Here is a 19,319-nt window from a genome sequence, read left to right on the forward strand (position 1 = left end):
GGGGTGCCCGGGGCTGAGCTTGGCTCTTTGCTGCACCCCAGTTTGCTCGTGCAGTTGTAGGAAGTTGTTGGGTCCTTCTGTGCCTCCCCGTCCTGTACCCAACTCATTTCAGCCCTGTGTGGAACCGCCCCGTGCCGGGCTCCTGCTTGCGCCGTGTCAAACACGACCTGTGTCCAGCTGTGGACATGGAGCGCTCCATGCTCTGCAAAGCGCGGAGAGGTGCCTCCTCAGAAGCCTTTTTGATCAGGAAAAGCCGCTTCTCAGGACCCCATCTCCCCTCCTCGCCCACGCAGACCTCCAAAGTGCAGCTCGGTCCCTGCGGAAAAGGGCACAGTCGGGGCATGGCACTGGAATCAGCCCAGTAATAACATGCATGGTCCAGCCCCATGGTCAGGGGGACCGAACAGCAAAGAGCAACGCTGTTCACCCCCTCTAACTTTATTACTGATCAGTTTTTGCTCCTGGAAGTCGYCCCAGATGCCGTCTCCCCTTCAGCCACCCGCGGCTGGTGGGGAGAAGAGCTGGCATTCGGCTATTCCCAAGCTAATATGGGGCTTCCTTTGAATTACCGTTTTTTGAGCTGGAAGGGAAGGAGGCTGTCACATGAGATATCTGCTATCAGTACACAAATAACAGCCGGCCCATCATCGAGTGGGAAATAATCGCCGTGGAGGCTGAGGCGAGGGGGAGCCGGGAGGGGTTATTACAGGCGCTGGCAGCGGTGATGCTGTCAAGGAGCCTGTGTCAGCACTTCCATTACCACCCACCTGGTTCGGAGCAGCCCAGGAAGCACAACCCGGGGCCGCAGGGCCGCAGAATGGGGTCATTTCTATTCAAAAGAGTTTCAGATCCACTGGCTTTGATTGGGTTTAAATGATGGAGTGTTTAAAAGAGAACGAGGGGGAAATAGGAGGATGAAATGGGGGGAGGCATCACAGGGGAATGGGAGTTCTGTACTCAGACAAGTGGAAAACTGCTTGAGAGGCTGGAAAATTGGGAGAAGCGCTCGTCCTCCTAGGGACAAGGTGAAGCAGGGGAGAGTTTCAGATGGCCACGAGGAAGGACCGGATGCTGAGCAGGTGCCCTCCAGTTACAGCCCGGGACGGCCCTTAGGCCGGAGCGAGCAGGTCCTTGCTCCATGTGCAGCAGGGAACATCCCTGCCGAGCGCGTGTCCCTCCCGATGTCCYCTCGCATGTGCCCGCGGGGCAGCCCTCGCCCGCTGCGCTGAGCACGTGGGATCAAACCCCACTCATTGCATTCCTTTGGCAGCTTGCCGAGCCCTCGCGTCCCGCGAGCTTGGCACGTGGGGAGCGGCGTGGGCGCGCTGCCCGCCCCGTGCTGCACAGTGCCCAGGGGCTGCCCGGGCCCGCAGTGCTGGCTCGCTCCCCGGTTTCCGCTTAAATGCTCCGCAAGGCGGGATCTCCCAGCTTGTGTGCAGCAGGCATGYAAGGGATTCGCCTCAGCGAGGCCTTCAGTAGTACGTAGATGGGTTCCTGGTGCATCTCTGCATTGGCTGTCTCAGGAACTTAAGGGGATGAAGCCGGACAGAGGGAAATTGTTATGGGAGCTAATGAGGGTCCCCAGTGGAGATGCTGCTCCCCTCCCGAGTCCTTGCAGGCTMCGACCTTGCTGTCGAGCTCATGATGGGATCTCATGCTGGATCTTGTGGTAGATCTCGTGCTGGAATCTCGTGGTGGATCTTGTGCTGGATCTTGTGGTGGGATCTCATGGTGGATCTTGKGGTGGGACCTCATGATGTCTGCTCCTGGTCTCTGAGGCAGTGCCTGGGGTAGTGAGGCTGTTGCTGGACCCTTCCTTTGGCTCAGGACATCGAGCATTTGGTGTGGGATATGTGATGGGGGTGCAGGGGGGGCCCTGCTGATGCTGCAATGCTGTGACCCGCAGCCCAGCTCCAAGCCTGGAGCCCTGCTCCTCTTTCCAGTCACTTTGCAGTGAATCAGGAGGACTGCGGGAATCAGCAGGATTATGCTGCTTTCTGACCRCTGTAAGAAGGACCAGGATCGCTACAGGGAACAGGAGGGTTCAGTTTGATCCCCGCCAGGGCCGGGATCCACTTGCAGGCTCCCTCCAAAGGAACCAGCAGAAAAACTCCTCGGCGCRGGGTGCGTTTGCGTCTCGGCTTTCAGAGCAGGAAATATTGGGTTTCGGCACTTGAAGTTAAACATTTCCTCGGGGCGGGCAGAGCGGGGAGCAGCGGGAGCGCCCGGCGCTGCCCTTTCATCTCCCTGGCCCCAGCGAGCGCGGGGCCGGCGGCCCAGGGTAAACACTGCAGCTCAGCCTGGAGAGCCAAGGCGAGAGAGAGGGGCCGGGCAAACAAAAACACAGCTGCCCAGACCCCAAAGCCTGGAAAGGGCCGGGGAGGGTGTCCCGGGAGCGGCTCTCCCGGCCGTGACAGGCACTTGCTGTCCCCTCCGCGCTGCCTGGCACGGCCATTGCCCCACACGGGGCTGTCCGCCCGGGGCCGCGGGCCGGGCTGCCCGTGGCGCTGCGCTGGAGCTGGCAGCGCGCGGCAGGGACGTGGCTGCGCGGGCACCGGCCGCTCGTGCTCGCCGGAGCGGGCGCATCTGTCCCCGCTGTCAGGGCCGCTCCGTGCGGATGCGGCGTGACAGCTGTCACAGCCTCCCTGCGCTTGAATTCATTACAATATCGTTAGCGTCGCCGCTGGCTGAGGCCGCTGCTGCTCATTTCTGGGGCTCGCAATGGCCGGGGAAGGCAGCAAGAGGCTTTCGCATGGCCCGAGATCCCTCCTTGTTCCCCAGCACACGTCCAAAGAGCCGGCGAGGAGCGAGCTCTGCTCCCAGGCCACCCATCCCAGCAGAGCCACTGGGATCCAGCGGAGTCCCGGCATCCAGGGCCACCCTGCGTCTCCTGCAGCAAACACCCCCGGCTCCCTGGAGAGCCAAATCCACGGGATGCTGCCCCTGGCATCTCGCAGTGCGGATGCGGAGGGCTCGTGGCRGCGGCAGCGCCTTTGCCGGCCCCGCAGCGGGATGCAGCAGGATTTCCCGTCCCCCGGAGGCTGCCGGTTTGTTTGGGAGGGAGGCGCAGACGGCAGCATTGTTCCGTGCACAAGCCGCGCTTATAAATAGCAGGTGCTCGGGGACGCTGCCGGGCTATTCTGGGCCCCGGCGACACAAAAGTGGAAAAGTTCCAGCAGGAATTGCTGGAATGCCGACCTTTCCCGCAAGGTCAGCGGGAGCGGCAGGTTTGGGTTCGGGCTGGTTTCTGAGCATTATTTGAGCACGGAGCGGGGCGAGGGCAGAGCCTGTGCCTGGGAGAGGGGGTCCGTGAGGATCCATCCGTGGCTCTGCGTGTGAATGGTGGGGAAGCCCCAAGGAGGGATGGAGCCTTCGCCACCATCCGCAAGCAGGAGCGCTCCTCATCAGTGGCCAACTCGGAAGCCACCTCCATAGCCTTGCTCTGACTTGCCACCCCCGTGCCTCAGTTTCCCCCACGGTGGGTGGAAGGGGAGGCCTGCGAGTGCCCCGCGGGCCGCCCCGTGCAGCCGGGCACGTCGGCTCTGCCCGCGCGCCCGCAAGGATGAGCCAAGGTCACTCCAAGCCTGTGCCAGACCCTTCTCTCGTTAAACGCCCGCGCCGCGAGCCGCGGGGACCCGGTAAAGCTGCTCGCACCARTGTTTTATCCTTTGAGAAGGTCTATTCCTTTAATGGGGATTCATTTAACTGGGCTCTACCGTCATTAGGAGCCATAAAATGGCACCTTTTGGCTTCTGATTGGGAGGCCRCGTTGCACGTAGCCCCCTCGTATCCAGCGCCGGCTGCTTTATTGTGCATTACTGCCTCTCCCTCAGATTTAACCAATTTGATCCATGTCTAACGCATAAATAAATAATCCAGCAGGAGGGTTCGCCCGAGCTGACAACAGGCGGCTGTAAAGGTTGTTTCTCCCCGCTGGAGCCRTGTGAGCCGGGCTCCGCACGCCCTCTCATGAGCAGAGCTGCTAATACAGCCGGGCGAGAGGGGCCGGGGGCCCCATGGGCTTTCCTGTTTTATGGAAACTTCATTGTTTGCTTAGAGTTTTATTTTATGTTAAATAGACGCCGTATATTCCTTATAGAGGGGGCAATAAAGTTTCCAAGCTGGAGGAAATTGGCTGAGGAGCAGGGACCGAAACGGGGAAATCTGGCTGTGCTGGCCAAGCGCAAGGGCAGCGTTTYGGGGGCCGAGGAGGCCCCACACGTCCCTCCTGCTGAGGTGGGGGGTCCTCTTGGGACCCAGCGCTCRCCCATCTGTGTTGGGGCTCGAGGCAGGTGAGCAGCTGCCTTGGGGGACCCCCAGGCCCAGGGGCTCTGCGGTTCCTCGGGCTGGGAGCGTGGGCTCCATCCACAGGTCCCTGCTCAGGGTGCCRTGCCTGAAGCTGAAGCTTCCTCCCCTCTTGTCCTCCCTGCAGGCAAAAAGAAGGCGACGCTSTTCGACAGCCAGGCTCCCATCTGCCCCATCTGCCAGGTGCTGCTCCGCCCCGGCGAGCTGCAGGAGCACATGGAGCAGGAGCTGGAGAAGCTCACGCAGCTCAACATCAGGTAAGGAGCCACCGGCACCCGGCCAGGCACTTGGGCAGTCCGAGCCTCCCAGCTCCACACCACTCTGATGGGCTTTGAAAACTCCCGCTCTGCAGGGGGGTTAATAAGCCCCAAATCCACTTTTCTCCTACCCCATCAGTTAGTTCAGTTCCTCTCAGTTGTCCAATTTGGGGACATTTAGTGCTRTCCCATGTTGGAGCAGGTCCTTAGCCAAGTATTGCAGTGCTCCTCCACTGTCCCGCACTGTCTTCTGCTTTCCCCAGCACAGCTAAGTCCTCTGTTAAAAAAAAATAATAATAATAATTGCGTTTTAACTGCTAGCAGTTATTTAGGAAATGGCTATGGCCAAGGGTTGGCAGATCCCTGCCTTAATAAAACTCAGCAGTCTTGGAAAAGAGCGTGTTTATTTCAATTATTAATGAATTCCCCGGTCATTAAAAGGTGAGAAAAGAAATCAAACTGCCGACTAGGAGCTAAGTTACGTCACCAGGTGGTAGGAAAGGGAGGCAGAACGTGTGTGCACGTGTGTACATGTGGGTCGGGGCACCGGGGCTTGCGTAGCTCTGGCAGAGGAAGCAGGATGCAGCCCAGCCTGTGCTCAGCACAGGGTCTTTTTCCTATAAAATGAGCAATAACCAATCGAGGAGAGARATGAAGCCAAGCCCCCCCAAAAGTGGGTCTGAGATGCCCCAAGCGCAGCAGGATGGGGGAGCTCCCATCCATCGCCCCCCCAGCAGGGATGCAGAGGAAGAGCTGGGGGGAAGGAGGGAGCAGCCAGCCCATTTATCCCCCGCGACACCCGCTCCCCTCGCGAGCGTAATTTATGGCGTAATTTGGGCCGCATCCAACTTAATAAAGGGCCACAGCAAATTAGCGAACAGGTTTAAATGAACAGAAGCAATTAGTGCTCGGAGGAGCCCATCAAAGAAGTTGGGCCAATATCGGAGCGGAGCTGGGAGCGCGAGCCAGCAGCGGAGGGTGGCTGGCGCGAGGCGGTGATGGGAAGGTGGCGTTTAATGGGAAAGGAGAGGAAACCCTAAATCATAAAGCGTGACAAGGGCCATTGTGGGCCAGCTGACAAATGAAAAAGAATGGCATTATTCCTTTAAATAACCGCGGCAGTTAGAGAGGAGACAGCTCGCTGCGGCTCGCCCGCGCTTCCCGCCCGCTCCGCACGCCCGCGCAGGCGGCCAAGAAGCACCGGAGGTCGTTATTAATTATTAAATAACGACCTGCTCCGCGCYGTGATAGATAACATTGGGTCCAGCCCATGGGCTTGGGCCATAGAGGCTGCTCTGCACTGGTTTGGGAATGGGCACGAGCATCCCTGTGGCACCAGGCGCGGGATGCAGGCGGCTCCGGTCCCGGGGAGCGGCGCAGCGCCTTCTCCCATTCCCCCACCTTGGCCGCCTGGAAGAGCCGGGAGCAAGAGCACGTCGACGAGGGGAGAGAGAGAAACTAATAATGATCTCAAATAACCCAATAAACATAAAAATAAAATGTAGGCCTATAAACGTGACGGGCACCGGCAGCCCCGGCCGCTCCCTGCCAATACGGGCTCGTTACCGAAATGGCCGAGCAGCTGTTCCTTATCAGTCTGATGGGCAGGAGCGAACCGGGGGGCTGCCTTCCAACGGCCCTTCTCCTCCCCCACCCTTTTATTTTATTTTATTTTATTTTATTTTATTTTATTTTATTTTATTTTATTTTATTTTAAATTTAAAGAGGATGCAGCCAATCATAGCTTGCGCTGTTAAGTTTTAATAAACCTTAACGATTTGCAACGCAATCATAAATTCCCAGCGCTCAGGGTGAGGAAGGCATATCTCTTCGTGCCCCTTGAGCCTGCAGCGACAGTGGCTTGGGGGGCACCGATGCCACAGAGGGCTGAGCCGTGGGGCCGGGTGGGCAGCAGGGGAGATGCTCACTGGGCATTTGCAGCATCGCCCCAGCGAGGAGCTGGGCATCACTGGGAGGGAACAGGGCTGCTCCCAGGGCTGCGAGGGCCACCAAGACTTCTCCTTGGAAAAGGTGGGTGATGGACCAGGTCCTGCCCTTGCTCCATCCCCATCCCGGTGCATCCCTTCCCCTCATCCTCATCCAGTGTTAGCGGCTGCTCCGTGGGCCGGCCRAGCCCCGCRCGGCTCCGCGCGGCCAGGCAGGCCTCTCTGAATGCAAATTTCATTTCTGAGCCACTGGCGCCGTTTCAAGAGCCGCCAGCCTCCGAGCCCTTCTCGGTGTTACATATGTAACAGCCTCATTGAACTTGACATGTCAAATTCAGGCCATTTGTGCAAAATCTCCCTTTAATAATACCGTTTCATTTCGCTCAAATGAGACTTGAATGCATGTAAAATGGAAAAGGATATTTAAGCGCTAACATTAGGCAGATGTCTTGCCAGAGGCCGATTGAATATATGAGATTTTGAAGTGCTTAACACGTTTTCGGTGCTCCCTCTTAGAATATGTCACCTGGCTTTCTTTTTTCTCCCCCTCCTTCCATTCTTTTTTTTCACCCCTCTTTAAGTGAACGGTATAAATTGAAAGAAAACAAACCTACAAGCCTTGGTTTTATGGGGTTTAACTCTTRCAGGGCGGCACTGTCGCTGCTCCCGCTCCAGGGAGGAATTCCCTTGCGGCTCTCCTTGCACAACAGGGCAGAGAGCAGGGCCTGGGCAGCCCCCCTGCAAAGGTGCCAAGGTCCTGCTGAATCACCAAGTGCCATCCAGGTGAAAATAAGAAATAATAATAGCCACCCTCTCTGTACTTATGCCCTGTGCCCACAGCCAGCCTGGGCCCTGCAGAATACATGAATATTCCCCAGCTCGTGCACATTCAGCTCACCTGTGCACGAGGTGCAGGTCTCCTGTGCTCAGGGGATTTMTATTTACCCACTTTATACCTTACCCATATTGGAGGCTTGCAGAAAAGCACGCTGATGTGTAAGGCTTTCCCCAGCTGGGTCAGTGGCCCCAGGCACCCAGAAGCTACATGCAGGCTGTTGAGGAGCACATGCTTTTGGGGTTCCCTGGAATATGTGCCTGATATCTGGGCCAGTTTTTTTTTCCAGGAGCAGAAACGAAGGCAGTAGGAGCTGATGAAGGTGAACAGAGGAAGAAACGAGGGCAGAGCAGAAGCAGGACGAGGAAAGGAGCCAGGGGATGTGCTAGGAGCGAAGCGCAAGAGAAACCCAGCAGATTGAGGGAGATGTTTAAAAGAAGGTTCTGGAAGTGGCAGGGCTCTGCTGGGAGGGAACAGCAGGATCTGCCTGCCAAATGCTGGGGTTTCAGAGGCACCAGGGTCCTCGGCTGTCAGAAGAGCAGTGAAATGACTTGCCAGCGCGTGTGCCTCTCCAAAGGGTCCCAAAGAGGTAGCTCAGGAGGCGCGGGGCGCTCTGTGGAGACTGCCTGTGCTGATGGTTGTCAGTCTGCCCATGGTGCAATTTATTGGCCATTTAAAAAATCATAGGAAATTACAAATATTGCAATTGCTGAATCAAGCATTTGAAGGGATATGGGGTTTTGGATGCAGTTTGTCTGACAACGTGAAAATGTTGTTCCTGCAAATGCAGTGGGCTTTTTTTAAAATATGTTTGGCAGGGGGTGTTTTTGTTTGCCTGCATGAGGGCATTGTGGAGTTTGGCATTATAGCTGAGCAGACACGTCTGATGGACGTGCCCAGGTGAGCAGAGGGGAGACAACACTGTCCTTGCTGTGCTCTGTGGCTGTGCAAACCCTCCCCTTCTCCCCTTTCCTTCCTGCCTATCCTCCTCCCTGAATCCCAGCCCTATCTGACCATTCCAGTGTTTGAAGCCCGTGTCCACCTCCTCCTCCCCCTTGGCYGTTCCCCACCTGGGTAAGTGAGTCTCGTTGCTCCCTGACACGATGCCAAGAGCAGAGAGATGCCAATGTGTGCCCAGCACCACGAGTTACACCTGGAGGGGCATCAGGGAATAAATTATCCCTTGATTCCTYGATGATGAAGCACTTCCTCCAACAGAGAGGGCACCAGAGTCTCCATTTGCCTTGGAGCAAATGGAAAATGCTGCTTTCTGGTGACCTCAGAGATGCCATGRGGAAGAGGGAGCCAAGTGCTGTCAGGGAAAGGAGGGCAGAGCAGGACACAGTGGGGATGCCTGTCTCAAAGCAGGTGACGTGTCCATGCAGGGGTTGAGCGTGGCGGTTGGAGCCAGCCTTGATCCATGTCGGAGGAGAAGAGCCAGCCAAGAGCCTGTGGTGGCTCTAGCTCCTGCAGCAGCTCCCAGTGCATCTCTGCCCAGGCTTGAATCTTCTCTYGTCATCCTCCTGGAGCTCCCCCTGTCCCTCATGTGCACGGGTGCTCTCCTCTCCAYGTTCTTCATCATCATCCTTCACTGGCAAATGGAAGTGCTTCCACACTGTGTTGTGCATCCTCATCCTGTCCGGAGAGCTCCAGACTCTCCAGTGGCATAAGGAGCAAGCAGATGTTCAGCAAYACAGTTCGGGAATCACTTCATCTCCAAGGGGTCTGCTAAGTATCATGTTACCCCAAAAAGCCCTTGGAAAAGACCTGCTCAGGGCCAGAGCGGGCGGCTGGGCTGGAGAGGGTGAGGTGGCCGTGCTGCCACCCGGCAGGATAAATAGAGTGTGTAAAGCCCAAATTAGCTGTGTTGTCAGGTGTCACRCCGGGGTCACGGCTCTCGCCTCAGGTCTCCTCGATTTATGCCTGGAGACTTCAACCCGACAGCCAGCCGCTCTGCAGGCCTCTGTGCCGGGAGCGCTGTAGGTCCGGAGCCTCCGAGTGCGGGAGATGAGAGACCCGGGCGAGCGAGAGGGCTCTTTCCTCAAAGCTGCACTGAAGTGCCTGCTAATTCCCTTCCTCCAAGCCAGCACTAGCCRAGAGCACCAACAAGTGAGTTTGCAACCAGGGAGAACAACCACATGGCAGCTCCCTCCTGCTCCTCAACTTCCTTCTCTCCTTCCTCCCGCTTCTTTTCCACCCCCTTCTTTTTCATGATTTCTTCCCTTTCTCTCCCTCTTCTTCCCCCTCCCTCTCTCCCCACTCCCCCCCGGTATCAAGGCGACATCTCCAAGCCAAGTACTTTTAATTTCACCCGTGGCCCTTGCTGACACGGTGGATATGCACAGCAAGTTAAATTCCCGCCTGATCAATAAAGCAGAAGCAGTGTGTCCGACTGGTCGATATTTTTTTATCTGTCTTCAGCCCAGTCCTGCTGATGACAGCCCCCCGCGCTTCAGCAAAGGCACTCAAGGGCATCAGGCTTTGGCAACACAGCTCTTTTTTTTTTTTTATTTAAATTAAAAAACCCAGATGCCTACAAAAAAAAAAGGGAAAAAAAAAAGTTCACAGAGTTTGGCCTTTGCTTAATAACATTTTATGATTTATCTTAATTTTTAATTGAAAAAAATTTGCGAATTAATTGATTTCTGGGACTTGCCAATTAACATTGTAATTGGGTGCATGATAAATTCCGAGGGCGCATCATTTTTCTCCCTCTCCCCCTTGTCAGCGCGCAGGGGGATCGCGGGGGCAGCCGCTTCCTGCCCGTGTCCCCCCCGGCTCCTTCCCCAGGTGCCGCTGCCCTTCTCCCCCCGGCGGCTGCGTCTTAAAGAAGGAACAAGGGAGCTAATAAAGTCGTGTTATTAGAGCCTCGCCAGAGGTGACCCCTCCGGGCATAAATCCGCGCCGGGAGAYGCTGGGGACAGGGACTATTAAGTGCCTGACAGTACTTTGCGCCAGCGGGACCGGGCACCCTCTCCGTGYGCATCCTTCGCTCCCAGTGACAGGTTTTTGCAGCTCCCAGGGCGCTGGCAGAGCCGCCGCTGGCCCGAGCAGCTCGTGACACGTGTGTCTGTGTCCTCCTGCCATCCCATGTCCATCCGCACCCATCCATCCCGCACGTGGTGGTGCCTCTGTGCCGGGAGCTGCCAGGTCCCGTCCTGGGTGCCGGGACACGGGGGCACCTCCGGGCTCGGCCTGACACCCAGCGGGTGTAAATTGAACCTAGAGCTGGAGAAACCCACCTGGAAGCACCCGCTTCTTGGTGACCCGTGGACGGGGCACAGGGGCATCGTTTGCTGAAATGCGGCGYGCTCTGCTCGTCCCTTTCCCTCCGCCCCGCTTTGGACAGGGCTTTGCTGTGCCAGCGGCCGCCCGGGACGTGCCACGTGTCCCCACCACGCACGGGCACGTGCGGAGGCCGCGGCTTCCCCGGCTGGCCAGGGCCGCGCGGGCCCCTGTCACCAGTGGGGCGCAGTGGGGGAAAGCAGGTAATTTGTGGGGAGAGGAGTGTGTTTGTTACCTAGCAAACGTGGTGCTGCTGAGACCGGGGATTTATCCTCGTTCCTCCCCCTCCGATTTGTGTCGCTGCCCCTTGCCATGGCAGATTAATCGCGGAGAGAAGGGGAAGGGAGCTGCCTCGGGCTGCCCCRCGGACACGGAGCGGGGCAGTGGCAGCAGCCCCAGCCCTGTCTGCTGCTCTCCTTGCTCCAGGGCCGGGTTTAGGCAGCGCAGCGGGCAGGGAGGTGTGCGGGCAGCRTGTGGCCTCTGCCATGTGCATGCCGTGAGTGCACCCCAGCGTGCCTGCCCCACACCCCAGCACCCTGCCCTCTCGCCGGGGCAGGGGTTTGGAGCTGCCGCGTGGGGCGTTTGGAAGGGATGAAMGGAAAAAAAAAAATGGGGATGAGAAATACATCCCAGGCAGTCATTTCCCTTGAGTGACACGTGCCATCCGTGGAGCTTCTTCTGAACTGCCACGGGGGCTGCGAGTGCTTAAAGGGTCTTTACAGCCGCAGTAGCAACGACGCCCCCAGACCAACCTAATGCATGACTTTCCCTCCCACTTTTTTTTTTATTTATTTTGAAGCCTCTTCCTTTGCAAACAGTGGGAAAGAAAGGAGATGTCCCTCCCACCAAGCCTCCTGCTTTGCGCCCACACAGGGACCATCATGTCCTCGGGCAGACCCTGCCCCAGCCCGTGGCTGCYCCGGCACAGGGTCCGCACGGAGACAAGGGTCCAACCTCCTGCTCAGCCCGGGTCTCCCCGGGATGTGGGGGCAGATATAGGCCTGGCGCCAGGCCATTCCCACTGCCACAGGTCCCCTTCCCTGTGTGCTGCAGGAGGTCTCTTAACTGGCGTGGGGGGCGGGTGTCACGAGAAGAGGTTAAAAATCACAAAAATCACAGTATGTTTCCCCTGACAGCCTAGATCCTGTTCGGCACCTCCTGGGAGCAGTCACCCACRGCTAGGTGAGGGTTTGGCCTTGTATAAGGTTTTTTTTTTTTTTTTTTAAATCAAACTCTATTTTCCTTATTTAGGTTTCAAGTGATGCTTCCACTGATTATCCGGTTCCCTCTCCACCCTGCATACTGCTTATTTACTCCTGGCGCTTCCTTCCACTCTGCTCTGCAGGGTGCCCGCTCTGTCCCGCTGCTGGCTCTGCCCCACAGATGCCCCACATGTCCTGCAGCTCCAAACAAAGCGTTTCCACTGGATGTGGAAAATTTCAGTTGGAAAAACGGGCAAGGCTTGCTCTAGGAAGGAGCTGCAAAGCTCCAGCAGTGGTGTCAGCAGCACCCACAGCTTAGCACCTCTTTAGCACCTCTTTAAACCTCATCTCGCTGCAGTGTTGTTAAGGGATGAGCACAAACAAGTGTAACCACCCCGGCCCAATGCACTTCTCTTACAGCAGATATTAATTACATGTAGGGAGGGGTGCTAGGGGCTTGCCCAGCTCCGGAGCTTGGCCCATGTGTGGCAGRTCCTCTTCATAAGCCCCAACCTGGCTTGGGTGAGGGTCTTTGGAGTGCTTGTCTGCATGTGTTTGGGGAGGACCAGCAGCTGTGGGCTCTGGGGGCAACTTCTGGCCATGCTGCTGCTTCTCTGAGGCTTCAGGTAGGTTCTTGCACTTCACTGGGCCTTCGTTTACCCACGTGAATGTGTCTTGCTCTGTTACTTTATGTTAGCAAACAGGCAGTAGTTGCAATTGCAGCAGAGTTTTCTGTGCCTTCTTCCCAGGCAGTGCCTGGGAGGCTCTTGCAGGTGTTGCTGGGGTCTTGTTTGCTGCCACCCTGCCTGGGAGTAGTTTCTAGCACTTCTTGAGACCCCAATTTTGCTTTTTTTTTTTTCCATTTTGAGGGTACAACCAATAAAACCCTAGAAGTGAAGTCCCTTCCTTTAGGGTTATCACACCCCAGTATCCTGATCATAGCAAGGTGCTACGTCCAGTGACAAGTGTCCAAGGACAGAGCTGCTACTCCAGCAGGTTGTTTTCTTGGAGGACAAGAGGGCTACTCCAACATATTTTTTTTTTTAATGATAAAAACACCCTGAAAAGCAAAGGCCATAAAAAAAATAAATAAAAATCTAAAGGTCACAGTGTGTAGCAGCATCCCTGGCAGGATGGAGAAACCCCAACGCAGCGGGGAAGGAGCACATAGGTGGTGTGGTGAGGTGCCCTTTGCCTCCTTGGACATAACAAATGACGTGTTGGGTCTGCACAGCTGCTGGGGGATCCCGTGGGGATCCTGGAGGATTCCTCCTTGCCCCAGGGGATGCTCCCAAGCAGGTCCCTGCCTGGCATCCGCATGTCCGTGCGCATGTCTGGCTATGCTGTAATGCATGGGAGGGCCTTGCTGGGGGTGAATGGCCCTGTGAGCAGGAACGATGGCTCACGGGGGAGCTGCGAGGGCCCCTGGGGACCAGGCCGTGCATCCCATGTCCCCCACTGACACCCRCACACGTGTGAGCATGCACACGCATGGGGACGTGTCCCCACTGCCACCGCTGCGGCCACAGCCCTGAGGAAACAGATTAACCAGGAAGCTTCTGCTCCTCTCTTGGAAATGCAAATCCATTCGGGAAGAGAAGGAGGCTCCCCAGCCCCCTGAGCCTTTCCAGGACGTTTCCCTGCTCATTTGGTAGTTCGGGGGCATGTTGCCTAAAAGGGCAAGAAGTTGTTTTGCTGTAATGAACTAGATAAACAATTCCCCAAATAGATTAAAACTAACTGTAACTTATAAAAGCGGGTAGTAATTATATTTTATTAGCTAGCAAAACACCATTTTTTTATTTCGAAGGATAATTCTGTGTAAATCACCTTAATTAGAAGTGTCAGACGAGCCTGTGAATATCGTACTTAGTAACTAATTTCCTATGTACAGGTTATAATTTAAAACACATGGATCACTCGCTGAGTGGAAATATGCTAGCCATGAAATAATGTGGGGAGGGTTGGGGTTATTACTATGTAAATGTGTAATCATTTCAGACCACTGCAGCCTGGCTCGGTGATTAAAGAGAATTCCAAGGTCTCCAAAGATTGTGCTCGCTGTGAGGGCCTAGAGCGAGAAACTTTAAAAGGCACCGAAAAGTGTTTGAACTTTAAAGGTCTTKATTTCCCTTTTACCATTTTTAATTTGTCTGCGGTGTTTATGGAATGGAGSGTTTCTCCTCGCCCGTGGGCTTTGGGGTGGGAGGCCGGTGCCCGGGAGTGGAGCTGAGAGCAGCAGGGGCTGCAGCCTCTCTAGTTGGGGGGTTATTTGGTGCCCCGGGGGAAAAGCGGCCAGGCTGGATTAGTCCAGGGGCTCTGCAGCCCAGGACCCGCTCTTTGCAGCGTTCTGGGCCAGATGCTTGGGAGGAAGGTCCGAGAAAGGCAGCGAGATGGGCAGAGGACTGTGCTCGAGGGCGAGCACCCAGGTGACCCAGTGATGTGTGGCCTGGGTGCCCGGGATGCTCCCAAATCACTTAAATTGCTGCCCGTCAATGTCCCGCGCTCCCACTGGCCCAGGATTTTTGCCTTTTGGCTGGTGGGAGAAACTCCCCTAGTGAAAACACCCGTTTCCTGGCACCAGGATGGTTTCTGGGAGGAGTTAATGAGATTATTCCTTTTCACGGGAAAGAGGAAGAATATTAAACATTTTTAAGGAGAAGAGGGAGGAAATGAGTTGTGTGGAGTTTTTTTGTTTGTTTGTGGATTTTTATTTCTTTTTTAAACCTGAATTCTAAGTGAAATAAAGATGCTTCACAGTTTGGATGACTCAAAGTCCAGAGAGGGCTGGGGATTGCGGCTGGGGACCCTGGTGCCCCCTGGATGGACTACRGTCCCCGGCTGGGGACCGAGGCAGCGGCCAGTGTGTCCCTGCAGTGGCTGAGCGGGAGCCGCTGGGCAAGGAGAGCATTGGCACCCACATGTGGATCCGAGATGCCAGGACCTGCAGCCACTTGGCTGAGCATCACAGCTCCGAGCAAGCCTCGGCRGCCAGTTTGGGGTGACCCAGTGACAGATCCCACTTGTGTCCCCCCATTTGGGGGCAGGGGGGACAAGGGCAGTGGGAGCGAGTGCAGAGGGGGGCTGTATCCCCTGGAGAAAACACCTTCCTCCATCCCTTCTCATTTCATAACACCCAGCCATCTGCCAAATCAAGGCAGATTAAAGCCAGCCAAATTCAATTTCTCCCCGCTGCCACCGCGGCTCGGCATCTGGGGCTAAAGTGTCCCCGACAAAGCGAACATGACAGGCACATTGCTTTTTTGTCACATCTAGTACCGTGTTGATCTTCTAAAAGTCTCATAAAAATTTATTGATGTCTCCCATATTGCTGTGATTGAGAAGAAAGGAGCCTGTGTGCGCGGAGCCGCGTGCGCGCGCGGGGCGGGGGGGGCGCCTCTGTATTAATGTTTCTGAAGTAGATCTGATTTGATATGTCTTGTTCTATTGTCAGCATCTGTTTAGCGAGGCTTTTTAATACTTTCTGGCTGCCGATCACTCATCCTTAGCCTGGGATGCAGGCTTGCATACAAATTTTGTTATTAAACACAATTCCACCGCCCACCTCCCCCTCCGCCCACCCATCCATCACGTCCCCGGGGCGCTGGGGAGCGGGCGCCAGCGGCCGCGCGCGCCCAAGCAAGCGCCAGCACCGGCCTTGCCAGCATATTTCAACCTTCCTTTTTTTATTTTTTTCCCCTTTTTTCCTTTTTTTTTAACCCGCTGCAGGTGCTTTGCATCGGCAAATCRAATCAGGGGGAAATAATTTATTTCCTAATGCTGTTTGCAGCATGTTAGCGGGAGAATTTACATGAGAGAGATTACTTTAATAACCAAAAAATTACAGTGCAGGCCTCCCCTCCATGTCGGCTTTGATGTGTAATTGTTTCAAGTTTAACCTGTCTGGAGGGGGAAGGTGTTATTAAATCTGCGGCGTGTCCCGCTGGCGGGGGCAGGCGAGGAGGAGCGCGGCGGGGACCTCCTTCCCGCTAAGCGGGGAGCAAGCTGGGTTAACAAATCACTCCAACGCCGGCAGAGCCTCCACAGCGCGCCGGGAGCAGGAGGGATCCTCCTTCCCATGCTCCTTACAGGGGATAATTTTTCCTCCTCGTCCTTCTCCCCTTTTTTTTTTCTTTTTTTTTTTTTCTTCCCTTTTTTTGTGGTGCCTGGTCCTAGGGCTCAGCAGTCACCGTTCCCTCTCCTTGCCTTTCTTCCTTGCTTTCCCTGGGGAGAAGTGCTGGGATATGGCTGGTGCCAATTGCAGTGCCTGGGTTGGGGTGGTTGCACTTTTAGGACATTCTTATTCCAGTCTAGGCTGCCCTGCCATCCTCGTGTGCCCACTGAGCAGGGCAAGAGGAGCTGTCCTYGCTGCTCTTCAACCTCCATCACTTCTCCCTGCTCCCTGCCCAGCACAGCTTTTACGCCCCTGACCCTCTTCTCTTCTCTCTTGGCAGCAAGAACTCCATCCTGAAGGATGCCATGGCAGCGGGTACCCCCAAGGTAAGTGAGCACAGCTCGCACACCTTTCCCAGGGGATGCACTTGCACCCYCTTGCCCTCGCCGCCACGCTTTGGGGTCTGCCCAGCATAGGGAAAGCTGCCCCTGTTCCCCATAGGGCTGCAGCGGGGTCTGCCCTTCCCCACATGGTGGAGGGATCATGGGCTGCAGGATCCGTAAGTCTCCACGACTCCAGATTGTGTTTAATGACAGCTGATGAGTGTTGATTGCGCGCACACACACACACAGAGCTCAGACTGTAACATCCGCATCATGTGCAGCAGTTTCCAGGGCCAAAGCCGTATGGCAGCTCTGGRAAAGGGGTGCAGACCTGTGGCAGGGCTAAGCACCCTCTGTGTGCGCCCAGATAGCAAAAAGACCCTGTCTTGATCATGTCCTGCTTCCAACAGCCACCTCCTACCTTGTGTCTCCAAGTCCTRTTGGCCGTGTACAGCATATATAACACATCACAGGGTCGTTGCAAAGAGCCTCGTTTGCTAATTAGCATTGCTGTTCGCTGGGCATGGCAGGGAAGGAGCAGAGAGGTGGTACTGGACCGCTTGAGACAGCGAGTGCCAAGCGGTGCTGGGCACAGGCCGGGGGGCCAGGCTCTCCTACCCGCTGCTTTGGAGAGCAGCACTGTCTGAGCCAGCRGGTCCCCTGTCCAGGGAGAGCACTGGCACCCCGGAGCTCGCACAGCCCTGGAGGGACAGGGAAGCTCTCATGGGAACCGTCTTTCTGCTAGTTTTAAGAGTATAAACTGCAGGTCTTGGTTGCCTTTTTTTTTCTTCTGAAAGTTTTGGGCGAATGTGGAATGTGGTGTTAAAAAGAGGTTGAATTTTCAGCTCTAGGTTTGCCCRCTGGGGTTCGGTGACTCCCGCAACCACCAAACATCTTGTCTGGCCCCTTAGGTGAGGAGCAGGGCACTCGCAGTGCAGTCTTGGGGTCCCAGCTGCCTACTGAGAAAATCCAACAATTTCCCAAGCCACCACCAAAGAGAAAAGTGAATTTCACGGTGATGCCAGCTCATGCTTCACAGCTTTGGCACAGCGCTCTCCTGTGTGACTGTCCCTCTCCCKCATGACACAGCCCAGGGACGCTGATCAGCGAGCAGAGACCTGGCTTTGCTGGGACAGAAGGGAGCTGCTGGTGGCCCCAAGCTGGCAGCCCCAGGCTCCTGGCTTGCATGTTGGGAGCAATGGGCTGYGGTCCTGGTATCTCCGAGGTAAATTGGGCACTGCTCTTCTGTCGTRAAAAACAAGCCGTGCAGAAACAGTCCCCAACTATCACTGAAAAGCCACGGCCCATGAAGCTCTCTTTAGATATCTTGAAGGAGCTGGAAAGGGCACCTGCAGAATAAAAGCACCCAGATTTTGTATGCTTCCCTTTCACTTGTTGTCAGGTCTGAGCGTAGATAACTCAACGGTCCCAAACACACCGCCTGAGAGGGAGAAGGGAGGTTAGGAAGACAGATTAGCTGTTTGGAGGGAAATACACCAAGTGACTGACAGACACCAGATAAAGAAGAAGGTCCATCTCTCGGCAGGGCTGGGCTTTTGAAGTTTCCATTGACAAAGAATCCCATTTGCCTTGAGCGAGGGGATTAAACTGGGACTGGAGAGTCGTTCTATGTAAAAGAGATCAATCGTCCCCTGTCAACACATGGATCTTTTCCCTTTGCCCGTCACGTCTAGGCCTAAGAACATTAACTTCAAGAAGCCATGAGAGTAGGGAGGGAGAGGGTGAAATCAGGAAATCTTTCATTCCCGTCTCAGAGAGCTTGAAAGCCTCTCAGCCCAGGAGGATTCATTATTTTTAGGTGGCTTTTGCTGGGAGACAAGTCCTGTGTGGCACAACACTTCCACCTTCGTGTTCGCTTGGTATTAAGGGCTTCTTTGTAATTAGGCGGGATTTAGGAGGAGGGCGGCGGGGAGACGAGGCCCTTCTTTTCCTTTGTGCCCGCCGAGCGTTTGCAGCGCGGGCTGGGAGCAGCCTGTCGCGGTACCAAGTCCCTCTCTAACATCCCGMCGGACACCCTGAGGGCAAAACAGGGGTCCCAGCGCAGGGATSGGGGAGCTGGCACGGGCGCAGGCTGGCTCTGGTGCCTCCACCATCACCACTCTGCCCCAGTGGCTTTAGGATGACTTTAGGCTCAAGTCTCACTCCTCCTGCGCTGGCTCTTCCTGGGGAGCAGGGGCCGACACAGCTTGGGGTGGTGTTTGACTCCCACCCACCCTTCTCCTGGGCTCTGCTCCCACCTCTTCCCTGCTGCTACCCCTGCAAAAGCCTCTCCTGGCAGCAGATAAGCCCGGAGGCAGAGGTTCCTCGCTCGCTGCTTGCCTGCCCCCCGAAGAGCTGTCACTCACGGCAGCGGGTCAATTTTCATGGCAATATGTCAAAGAAAATCCAATCACTCGACAGAGGAGGTGAGGAATGCAGGATTATTGTACCAGGTTCTTCTGTTACGGGAGCCGGCCGTGGCAGCGCGGCGAGGCTGTGAGTTCTGGCCAACACGTTTTTGGTGCCCGCGCTCCCTCTGCGCCGCTCGGCGAGGGCAGCCCCAAGGGCACCGCGTTGCTCTGCGTCCCCATGTGCTTTCTGCCAGAGACCAAATCCTGCCCATCATCGGGTGCCAGGCTGGGCTATCAGCTTGGACAGGCAGCTGACAAACTTGGGATGTGATTTCTATCCAAGCCTCGTGCCTCCTAGCTAGGAAAGCAGGCGACACCACGCTGGTGTCTGAGCAGGCTCTTGGCTGCCCCGAAGCCTGTATGTGGCCGTCAGCAGAGCTCAGTTCTCAGTGTAATTCCCAGGTCTCACGTTCCCTCCTTGCCTTTCCTCGCTGGTGGAGGTGTTTGGGAGAGGAAAGCATGTTGTTGCACCCCAGATCTGACCAGGGTTGGTTAAGAATATGAGAGATGCTAATTGGGCTGTTCCTACTCTTATTTGAGCATCCAGCTGTAACCTCGAATCAGTATTCCCGAGTCCTTGT

General features: G+C 55.8%; 1 protein-coding gene across 1 annotated transcript in view; it reads left to right on the forward strand.

Annotated features, from left to right (window-relative positions):
- Positions 1-4,438: 4,438 nt before the first annotated feature.
- LOC112942448 (E3 ubiquitin-protein ligase RNF220-like) overlaps positions 4,439-19,319 on the forward strand; it is a 74,606-nt gene continuing 59,725 nt past the window's right edge. Inside the window, exons 1-2 of the mRNA XM_026033392.1 lie at positions 4,439-4,562; positions 16,285-16,330. Of these exons, the coding sequence (XP_025889177.1) occupies positions 4,522-4,562; positions 16,285-16,330 (87 nt within the window). The 5' untranslated portion in view covers positions 4,439-4,521. The remainder of the gene's footprint in view (positions 4,563-16,284; positions 16,331-19,319) is intronic.

Source organism: Nothoprocta perdicaria, unplaced genomic scaffold, assembly GCF_003342845.1.
Source record: "Nothoprocta perdicaria isolate Ctin4 unplaced genomic scaffold, notPer1 scaffold_0, whole genome shotgun sequence".
Taxonomy (NCBI): Eukaryota; Metazoa; Chordata; class Aves; order Tinamiformes; family Tinamidae; genus Nothoprocta; species Nothoprocta perdicaria.